We start from the raw sequence: 10,642 nt of genomic DNA, 5'->3' as shown, positions 1-10,642 counted from the left end.
TCATGGCCCCCAGCCCCATGTGGTCAGGGCAGCTGAGGAATGCAGTGCCTAAGTTGTCACTGATTTCTATATCCATGGCCACATGTGACTGGTGGGAGTCCCGCTGCTTCCTCTGACCAGAAAGTCCCTGTTGCCAGGCATCACTGTCCTGTCACCCCCGGCCCATGAACCTGGGGGATCCTGAAATGATAGGTTCCAGGGCTTCTGTAACAACTCTTTATCCCCTGAAGGGACAGCAGCGACAAGGCCCAAGAGGCTACAGTGAGCTGGGGGAAGCTGAGGTTGCAGGGGCCTGGCCACATGGCCAGGTAGGAGCTGCCTCCACTGAACAGGAAACTTATCTTCAGGGTAACGTCCCCCAGAGTCACCCTGGGGCCTGTGGACACATCACCTCACAGGGTAGAGAAAACTTCGCAGAAGGGATTAAGCTAACGCCCCTGAGATGGGGATGACCCTGGATTCCCTGGGGGGTCCGTGTCAACACAAGGTCCTTATAAGAGGAGGCAGGAGATGCTGCCCTGCTGTGAGGATGGAGGGAGGGAGGGGCCACAAACTGGGGATGCGGCACCTCTAGGAGCTGAAAAAGGCAGGAGCCAGTGCTCCCCTGGAGTCTCTGGTGGGACTGGCCCTGCCCATGCCTATAAGAGCCACAGAGTAGGAGTGAGGAGGGCCCAGGCCACCAAAGCCCTGACCAGTTGTGGATTCAGACAGAAGCTCTGAGGGTCCAGGCTAGGTGGCTGGGCAGTGGAGGAGCCAGGGTTCTCCCGGCTCCTGAGCCTGGCTTTGGATCAGGAGAAAAGCCAGCCATGACCACTCCACCAGGGGTGGAGGGGCTGCTGGAGTGGGGTGGGTGGGACCAGCGCTCTCGCTCACACTGCTGGGGCCTGATCCTCAGGAGACCCCGCTAAGGGCCACAGGGAAGCCACCCAGCATCATTCTCACTTTCTGGCCCCGGGAGACGATGAATTTGAGGGAGGCTCCCAGCACACGGACACAAAACCCCCGGATTTGGACTGACACAAAGCCCTAGCCATACTTGCCTGACACGCTTTATTCGATGCCACCCACAGAAGCCTCCCGCAGCCTCCTAGCTCCTCCCCTCAGGGTTGCAGCGGAGGGGCTTTCCTGGGGCCTGTGGCTACCTGGGCAGTGGTACTGCAGCCTGCACGGGGCAGTGCCCAGTCCTCAAGGCTTTGTGCTTTGACTGAACTTGGGAGGACGGGGTCAGCCAGCCTCCCGGGCTGGTGTCCTCAAGAGGGAGCCGGCAGTGTGACCCGGCCCCTGGAGGGTCCCAAGGCCACTACCACCCCGCCAGCAGGCCACCACAGCCCAGGGAGTCCGGACAAACGAGGCAGTGACCCGGGCCTCTCCTGACAGTCGTGGCTGCAGGTGCGGCAGGCATGGGACAGGTCTGGCATTCACAGGCCACACTGGCCATGGCTCAAGCCTCCAGGCTGATGGATGGGCTGCAGCGAGGGTGCTGGCCGGGATCCACTCAGGCAGCAGGGTCTCCCTTCGCCCAGGCCCTTGGGCTGCTGGGACTGGGGCAATGCGACTCTGCTCGCCTTGTTCTGTGGAGGCCGCTGCCCAGGCCAGCAGGAAATGCACCTGGTGAGACCCAGGCCCAAGGGTGGCGCTACCCTGGAGCCTGGCCTGAGTCTGGCTGTGAGCAGTTAGTTCTCCGTCCATGGTGCTGACCATCAGGCTAGGCCAAGTCGGAGACAGCGAGATCTTCAGGTGCCGAGGCCCGAGTTCCCGTCCGTGTGTGGCCAACACAAGGTTCGCAGCAACGGAGACGTTTGGCCCCTGGGGGACCGTGAGTTTATTGTGGGTGTGCTGCGCCCGGCTGGTGGGCCTGGGGAGCCATCCTGTACTGCTTCTGGGAGCGCTGACATGTAGCCTGGGACATCACCCCTCAAGGGCACAAGTCAGAGGCGAGACTGTTCCACACACATTTCTCCAGTCCTGGGGAGCCTCGCAGGCAGCCTGGTGGCAGTTGTCCTGTGTGAGGAGCTCAGGGCAGTGGCCGTGGGGACCAGGCTGGCCTGAGTGCAGCATGGAGCAACCACCTGAGCAGGGGGCCTCCTGTGGACGGGCTGGGCCCTTCAGAGAAGCAGATGTGGGGGGTCCGTCAGGCGAGGGGCTGTCCTTCAGCCAAGCTCCTGCGGCCCAGGGGAGGGGGCACACCAGGGCAGGGTGAGGGCCGAGTCTGAGGTGGCCCCATGTGGGCGGGCTGGCAGGCGGGGCCCCTGCAGAAATAGATTGGGTGGCGTGAGTGCCTGGCCAGCCCAGAGCTGCTGCCGCAGGCACAAAAGGCCAGGCCTGGTGGCACCTGCTCTAGACGTGCTCCATCTCTGGGTCCTGGTCGGGCTCCTCCTCCTCCTCGTCCTCGTCCTCCTCGTCGTCAGCGCCCGCCCTGTCCAATGGTGCCTCACCGTCCCGGGCCAGCTCCTCCACGTGAGCCAGCATGTCGGCCATCAGCGCCTCCTCCAGCCGCTTGCGGACTTGCTGCACCAGCTCTTCCTGCTTCCTGGGGACACAGGGACCCAGTGGCCAGGGTTTCCCAGTCTCAGACAGACCCCAGCCCCACGCTGTCCCACCTGCGTTTGCTGCTGCCCCTCCCCAAACCAGCTCTGCCAAGAGGGCCACTGTCAACCTGGGCCCACGACCCCTGGGCCCTCCCTGCCTCCTCCACGCCTGCCCCCTCTATGTGGACGAGACTTCCTACCATCACCAACCCATCCTTGGTGCCCCCACACTGATGGCCAAGAGTGCCCCCTGCAGGCAGGACCAAGGCCACAGTCCCACGTGGTCCCCACCTTGCTGACTCTATTTCTCCAAGTGGTGCTTTAAACGTCGCCCAGACTCTTACACAGTTGTCTTGACCTATCACTTCTGTCACCTCCTGCCCATTCCCTCCATGTGAGGCCTGTGTGTGTGTGGTCTAAGCAGGGGTCCTCACCTCTCATGGGGCTCCCCTCTCGCCAACCCCCAGCACTCCAGCCAGGTGTGGCTGCTCTGCCTTGCAGTCTTCTGTGCACCCCCCACCCAGAGCCCCTTGAGGGGCTCAGAGCCCAGCACAGAGAAGCTGCTGCATGGCCAAGAGACCTGGCCTCTCTGGAGCACATAGCCTGTGGGGAGGGAGGAGCAAGGGGCAACTACCTGATGTCCTCATCAGTCACCATAAAGGCCTTGCAGAGCGGCTGGGCCGTGTTGAGCCACACCCCAGGGTTCTTCTCCACAGCGGCTGAGAGCTGCCCGGTGATGGGCGTGGTGCTGGTGTGCAGGGCGCTGGCGATGGCCGACAGCAGTGTCTCGTCTGTGCAGCCAGGACCCACTCCTGCTGGGCATGGGGGACGGTCACCAGCCTTGTCCCCTCAGCCCTTCTACAGGTTCGTCCTGAACCTCTCTCTGCGGGTGGGCAGCCCGTGGTGACACAGGAGCACGAGCTGCCCTCGCAGCGACAGCAGGGAAACCAGACCCCCAAGGCTTCTCAGGACCAGTGACTGTCCCGTCCCGAGGGTCAAGTGCACCCTGGCTGGCCCCAGGCTGGGGGACCCAGAGCCTTGTCCCTCCTCTGTCCCCTTGCTCCCCCTGTGGCAGGTCACCTTGCAGACCCTTGGGGAGGTCCATGGTCTTCACCAGCTCCTCTGCGATGTCAAAGGCATTCAGGCCGCTCAGCTTCTTCTCCCAGAAAAGCTGCCACCAGACACATATCAGGCGAGGGGATTCCCAGGCCACTCGCCCCCACAGCAGGCAACACGGGGGCTGGGCTGGGGTCTCAGCCTGACCTCTAACCCCACACTTGATGGGGCTGTTTGCACCCCAGGGCAGAGAAACCCCAACCCCGTTTCCAGCAGGATAAACACCCCAGACATCTGACTTGCTGCTGGATGGTCTGTGGTCCCTTCACCCCGGGGTTGGGGGTCAGGAGGCCCAGTCTCCACCTGAGCTGAGCCCGGGCCTGAGGCCCTGGGCATACAGTGAGCTTGCACCCTCAGGCTTTACCTTGAGACCTGGGAAGGGTGTCTAAGGGGTAAAGACCTAAATGGGAGAGTGGGAACACAGAGGTTTCTGACCTGTTAACCGGACAGCTGCAGCCCACATGGCACCGAGGGCACAGCCCATAGTGGGATCCCTGCCCTGCGGGTCTCCCAAGTGTCCCTCCTGTGCCAGCCATGGCCTCCCGACCCAGGCCAGTACCCCCACACCCAGCTATCTACTGGGTGTTTGTAAACACATGTGAAAACGTGGTAAGTCTTGGTTTTTGGAAAACAGTTCACAACACTGCATATGTGAAACATCATTGACCTGCTCGTGACAGTGGCGGCCCAGGTGGCCCCTTGTGTGTGTGGGTGGGGGGGGTGGGGAGACTGCTTCCCGTGGGACTGCACTCCAGGATGACGGCTCCTGATCACAGTGCTGGGGGCCCTGGGCCCACCAACTGGGCTCTGAAGAGTGGACTGAACTCCAGAGCCCACCTGACCCAGAGCCAGGCCTGCCACCGCAAGCAATCAAGGTGTGTGTGTGGGCTCACCTGCCGGGGCTGCTCCACAGCCTTCTGGGGGTCGCTCTTCACCTTGTTGCTGGGGTGGTTGGTGATCTTGGTCACTGGCTGCTTAAAGATGGATGCTGTTTGCCTGACCGGGAGGGCCGTGTTCAGGTCAGGCTTGCCCTGTGGAGACGGGATGGGGCAGGTCCTCAGAGTGCATCCCTGTCAGTGAGGAAGCTGTGCTCCAGGGCTTCAGGGTCCCCAGCACACCCCAGCACCCCTGGACCAGAGGCAGTGCTATGCCCAGGCCTGGGCTGACGTGCTGCCCTCGGTGAACTTGGCCAGGGGCTGTGGACACACACCTGCCCCCTCCTGCCTCGTGGCCCCGTCCTCTGCAGAGCATGGGCCAGGTGCCCTTAGCCACCTCTGTCCTGCAATCAGGGCAGGGGACAAAGTCCCTGAACACTTGTTTATTGGAGACTTGTAGACACTACAGGCGCCAGGTGCCCAAGCACAGACCGCAGCTGGGCCTCTCCTGGGCAGGTGACGGGCAGGTCCCGATCTTCCTTCTGCTTTTCCATAGCCGCCGAGTCTCCCCCAAGGAGCAGCCAGGCATCTAACTCCAGGATGGGGGGTGAGGGATGGTGGGGGGGGGGTGAGTCCCTCCCTCCCGCCCCCAGCAGCAGCTCCCACGGGCTCACCTTGACCTGGCTTGGGGAGTCGTAGCGCACCCGCTGCCGGCCCTTGTTCACCTTGCTCATTAGCATCTTGCCCGTGCGGAAGTCAAAGGTGCTCAAGTCCATGGAGCCGCCCAGGTAGCGTGCCAGCTGAGGCTTGCTTCGGAACTTCTTCCCGCTTGGGCTGCGGACACAGAGGGTCAGCGGAGGCCAGGTACCCACTCCCCCAGCACAGCAGATGCCAAGGCCAAGAGCAGGGACAAACGCCCCCGCCTATGGCAGGATGGGGCCAGCCCTGGGAGCCTGGCTGACATTTTTGGAACATTCCGGAAGCAGACCATGTGTTAGGAAGCCTGAGCCCTGGCTATGAGGCTCTGCAACCTGCACAGCCCATGGACGGGGCCAGGCCTCGCCTCGCCTGGCCTCTCAGAGCTCACACTGCAGGTGACCAGCATGGGACCCTGCACCAGCAGTAAGGACTGGTCACTGGGGACAAAGACCGGTGTGGCCACTTTGAGAAACAATCCAGCAGTTCCTCTAATGGTTACAGAGCAAGTCCACCTCTAAGTATCCAAGAGGAACCACGACACACGTCCACAAAAACAGATGCCTCGTCACTCACGGAAGCTGACTTACACTGGCCAAGGGAAATGTCCTGGATGTCCCTCGACCAGGGAACCTCACTCAGCCACGAAAATCCCAAGAACTAGTGAGTTGTACACATGAAGCCTCCAGCAGGCCTGGCACCCATCCAGAACATCTTGTTGCTCTCTGTCCCTGTCACTCTCCATCTGAGGCTGATGAGGGCTGCATTTTGTAGACCTCCCCTGAAGGCCTTTAGTCTGAGCTCATGCCAGCGCACACCTGCCCCCTCCAGGTGTCCCTGAGTACTGCAGATCAGCAACAAAAGCGGGCAGCATGGAACCCATGCTGACTATCAGCTGGGCAATGCCAGCTCTCCCCTCCACACCTCCCACCCCAGAGTTCCAAGGCTGCCGGGGACTCTTCTGGAAGATCCACTTTTCCCTTACTCCCTGTGCTGGCTGACGTGAACAGAGTTCACGTCCTGACTCCAGCTTCATGGGCAGAGGCAGGACCTCGACAAGCCCTTGCCCCCACCCACTGCTGTCCTGCTCACACAAGGCCAGGGAAACAGAAACCCAGGCTTCAGATCTAGGGCTGGGGAGCAGGGGTATGGGTCAGAGGTAGTTGAGGTCTAGGGCTGTTTTTGGAATAACAGAAGGGTCTAACTCTGACCATGGTGACAGGTGCACTGTGTGACCTGTATGCTTTACACAGGTGACAGTACAGATGGCTCCTACCTCAGTAAAGCTCTCACAATAGTGAAAGTGAGGCCAAGTAGGTGGGGGCTGCCAGCAGCTGGAGAGCTAATGGATGTGGGTCTCTTCTGGGTGACAAGAACATTCCAGAACTATAGTGGTGACGGCTGCACCATGTGTGTGAATGTCCTAAAAACTGCTGAGCTGGACACTTTTAAAAACTGAATTGTGCAAAACATGAACTATATATCCTTTTTAAAAACAGTTTTTGCAGACTTGTATTGGGACATAAAAATGTCCAAGGTGTTTTATCCAATGAAACAAAAATCTAGATTTGGTAAAACCTGACATACAGAACAAGAGTGGCCTTTCTACAGAACAAGGGCCACCCCGGGGAGCAGATGGACAGCCAGAAGCCAGATGGAGGGCCCCCTGAAGCACTGGGGTATTGTGGGGGTGGGAGCCAGTGCCCAGCATGGACACAGGGCTGTGGGAGGGGTAAGGAGTAGGCAGCAACCCCAGGCCTATAAGGGAGCTTGTAAGGTCTTGTGAGGTCTTAAGAGCAAGACACAGCTGGTTCCAGCCAAGCCGAGCCTGCTGTTCAGGGAAGGGGGCCGACCTGCTGAGCACCACCTACTTTCCTAAGTGTATTCCCACCTTTAAAATGGGCTCCAAAAAGTCCTCTGTGTTCCACTCACCCTAAAGAGTGACGCTAACTGCCAAGTCCTCAACTTCCTGCCTGGACTGTAAATGACAGCCACAGCTGGAGTCAGCTGCTTCATCCTCATCTCCCAGTCCTCAGGGCCCAGTTGCCAAGCTGGAGGCGGGTGTGTGTGTATAATCCCTCCCCAAGTATGTGAGGTGACACCACTTCTCCTGCAAAGAACACTGTCTCCCCACCACTCTGTGGACCAGGACACCACGGTTCCATGTGCCCAGGGGCCGGGCTAGGATCCAAGGGCAGCTATGTCCGACTCAACAGTCCAGACAGCTGCCTTCCCTCAGCAAGAAGAGTACCAGGGAAATCCACATGTTCCTGCCCCGGCACCTGGCTCCACATCGGGGGCTGAGAGGGCCAAGGACCCATATCCCAGAGAACACTGAGGGTTTCCTATCACAGCCCCCGGACCTCCCACTTCCTGAGACCAGGCAGGTCACCCAGACCAGAGGCCTGGGAGAGGCACTGGACCCCACACCCCCATTCTGTCTGAGGCCCTCACCTCTCATGGGAGCTATCCAGTCCCACTCTGGAGGCTTTCCCTACCACCAGATCCCAGTGCTCAGGACCAGGGCCTTGGCGTGGGGTGCCACTGTCAGAGGCCCTGAGAGGCTCCCAGGTAGGGAGCAGGTGGGGACGAGACCTCAGATGATGGCAGTACGGGGCCTTTCAGCCACTCTGGCCATGGTTCAGCTCCTGAGCCTCCTCACAGGCTCCTCCCACCGCCTGGACACTCCTCCTGGCTCCAAGGCCCGGCTCAGCTCTAGACCACCTATTCAGACAAACCCTCGCTGACCCACCCCCAGCTCAGCTAGGCACCCTGTCATTCACCCCTCACAGACCCCTGCATCTCTGCATATGTCACCACCTGTAACTATGAAAGCAATGGGGCACTTGATGACTGGGGCACCAGCTGTCACCCAGGAGAGGAGACCCAGTTCTTGTTCCCAGCTGAATGGTCAGCAGTTGCTACAGAGGCATCTACTAAATTAACAATGGATTAAAGGCACAGAGACCTGCCTCAGTCTTTGGATCTAAAAGGAAGAAGTAAGTACACAAGTGTGCTTGGAATTAAATGAGGGCACGTGGTTCTTAGCCAGAGGCCACTTCAGGCACCTAGGAGGACAGAACTAGGATTCAAGTTTTCTAAAGAGCCAGCCATGCAGTCAGATACAATGAAGGGGAATATACATACAGGCCCTTAAGAGATGCTGATTGTAACCCCACTATCTCCTGCTTGACCTTTCCAGACTACAGCCAATCACAGTGTACACTGGAGGGCTACCAGCGCTTTTCCGACGTGAGAACCTGAGCTTGTCCTGGGCGAACTGCCATCCCTTTCCTGCTCACTTCCCTCACTCCTCCCAAAAGGCGGCTAGCAAAGGCCCTGGACCTGCTGCACACACCTCACCACCTGGCAGGCATTCAACACGTGGCAGGTGTCCTGCCTGCCTGCCTCCCTTTAGCCAGGGTCCTGAAGCAAAGGGGAGGGAGCCATCAAAGCCGGCTCAGAAACAAAGCATCTTCACCAATCAGAAAAAAAAAAGGAACAGAAAAGCAAACCGCAGGTGGTTGACGGTCTGAGGCTGGGGTTCCAGCCTCTTATTGTGTCACAGAGGTGTGGGTCCGTGCTACCTCACCCAGCCCAAGGGCAGGTCTCCCTCCAGTTTGGGTATGGGGGGGTTCACAAAGACCGCGTCCCCGGTCTGGGGACTACAAGGGCCACTACCCACGGTCCGAAGGACAGAAGGGCGGACCTTAAAAGACACGCAGCTCTGGAGCCCAGTAGCCCTGGTAAGGAGCCAGGAACCTGCATCCCTAGGCAGCCTTCCCTAGTTCCCCAGAACCAATACTGCTTCCGGAAACCCTGGCTCCCCATCCGCCCAGGCTGCGCCTGGCCCGGGAGAGCCCCACGCGGATCAAAGGGACACCCCAGCCCCCACCCCCGCCTCCCAGCGGCATCTGGCTCGAGCCGGGGTGCCCCTTGCCCAGCCGGCCGCTTCGCTGCGGCAGCCGAACAAAAGCCTCCGCGCGCCCGGGACCGGTTCCAGGGCCATGCGGCCGCGTGGGAAGCGCAAGCGCACTGAGACAGGGCCTCGCCGGGCACGCACGCGCACCGGGCTCGGCCCAGCCGGGCACGCACGCGCAATGGGCAAAGCGCCCGCCGCACGCCGGCACGCACGCACGCACGCACGCACAACGCACGCGCGGGGCCCAGGCCGCGGCCCCGGTCCGGGAGCCCAGGCCGCCGCAGAGGCCGCTGGGAGGCGCCCGTTGGGGCCCTGCCCGGCCGGCACGTTCATTCACCTATAGTAAAAGACATCCCTGTGGCCGGCCGACAGCCCCGACCTTCTGGGCACTTCTTCCCTCTCCCAGCCCTGCGGGAGCGCCGGGCACTCCCACCTCTTCCGCTCCATCGCGCCCGGGTCCTCGGCCCGCCGCCGGCGCCGCCGCTGCCGCCCGGACCCCCGCTCGCCGCCGCCTTAGCTGCCTCCGCCGCTGCCGCCGCCACTTGCCGCGGCTGTTCCGGCCCGCAGGCCCCCACCCTCCGCCCCCAGCCGGGCGCGCGCCGGCTTTGCCGCCCTCTCGGCCCCCTCCCCGCGCTCGCCAGCCCCCGCTCGGGGGGCCCGCTCCGCCCACCCGCCCGCGCGCGGGGCCCCGTGCTGCGCAGGCGCCGCGGAGGCCCCGCCCGGACCGCGGCCTCCGGCCCCGCCCCCTTAACGGCGGCGCCAATCAGCGTGCTTCCTGGAGGCGGGGCCTGCGGCGGCGCGCGGCTTGTCTGCTATGCGCGTGCGCTTTGGGCGGTCCACGCGTTCCTCTTAGCGCTGGGTCTCCGCTGCCCTCCTTGAGTGGTCTTTTCCCCGAACCTCCTCCGCGGTCCCTCTGGTGTTTCGGGATGCCAGTCCAGTGCCGGATTGCCATCCTGCTGCTCCCCTAGTCTCGTCATTGGCATGCACGTCTAGGCGCATTGTAGGTGACCACCCACCTCCACACCCCAAGGCCCACCCGACGCTTTAATGACACCTCAGAACCCAGGCGCCAGCCCCTTCTTCCGCCTCCTCCTTGGTCCACCGCCTTCTGTTTCCGTGGGCTCTAGGACCTTCCTCGGAAATTTCCCGTCCCTCTTATGTCCCTTCACACTCCCCTGGGCGCTCCCCTGGCTCCGCTGCTCCCCCAGGGCTGAGCCGGGGCGGTCCAGGGCAGGTATTTCAGAAAAGACTTCTGAGTGAGTGGCCGAAGCTATGGTCAGTGCCAGGGGTGAGCTGGGCCTCCCGTCAGGCTTTTCCGGGCTTCCGGCCCCTGGGGGATGGGAGGATGCGGGTGGGAAGGGTCTGGGCTCCCCCGAGGGCAACCAGCTGGGTCCGCACGCCCTCAACTCCCTGCAAGTGCAGCCCTGGGTCTCCCGGTCCCTGCTCTGGTTGGAGGCGGTGCCTGGGCGGAACCCCCAAAGATCGCGGCGGACAGGTGCCACTTG

General features: G+C 61.8%; 1 protein-coding gene across 2 annotated transcripts; it reads right to left on the bottom strand.

Annotated features, from left to right (window-relative positions):
* Positions 1-1,031: 1,031 nt before the first annotated feature.
* MBD3 (methyl-CpG binding domain protein 3) lies at positions 1,032-9,776 on the bottom strand. Of its 2 annotated transcripts, none has more exons than XM_027546558.1 (7): positions 9,571-9,776; positions 5,194-5,353; positions 4,538-4,675; positions 3,609-3,699; positions 3,163-3,340; positions 2,333-2,530; positions 1,032-2,249 (listed from the first exon to the last, which is right to left on the bottom strand). In XM_027546558.1, the coding sequence occupies exons 1-6, from the start codon at positions 9,582-9,584 to the stop codon at positions 2,338-2,340; spliced, it is 774 nt and encodes a 257-aa protein (XP_027402359.1). In that variant the 5' UTR covers positions 9,585-9,776; the 3' UTR covers positions 1,032-2,249; positions 2,333-2,337. The 2 variants fall into 2 exon arrangements, with proteins under 2 accessions (XP_027402359.1, XP_027402358.1); XM_027546557.1 differs by having other exon boundaries at positions 9,475-9,681.
* Between the last annotated feature and the right edge of the window lie 866 nt (positions 9,777-10,642).

This window comes from Bos indicus x Bos taurus, chromosome 7, assembly GCF_003369695.1.
Source record: "Bos indicus x Bos taurus breed Angus x Brahman F1 hybrid chromosome 7, Bos_hybrid_MaternalHap_v2.0, whole genome shotgun sequence".
In the NCBI taxonomy this organism is placed as follows: domain Eukaryota; kingdom Metazoa; phylum Chordata; class Mammalia; order Artiodactyla; family Bovidae; genus Bos; species Bos indicus x Bos taurus.
Note: the sequence above shows the minus strand (reverse complement) of the source record. Positions and strands in the feature narration are given on the sequence as shown.

Bases quoted from the DNA above. Each gene is read 5' to 3' on its own strand.
- MBD3 (XM_027546557.1), bottom strand. From the start codon at position 9,584: ATGGAGCGGAAGAGGTGGGAGTGCCCGGCGCTCCCGCAGGGCTGGGAG. The intron at 5,354-9,474 runs GTGAATGAACGT...CTGTGTCCGCAG, and splicing joins AGGGATGTCTTTTACTATAG to CCCAAGCGGGAAGAAGTTCC. The intron at 3,700-4,537 runs GTGAGCCCACAC...GTCTGGTGGCAG, and splicing joins CTGTGGAGCAGCCCCGGCAG to CTTTTCTGGGAGAAGAAGCT.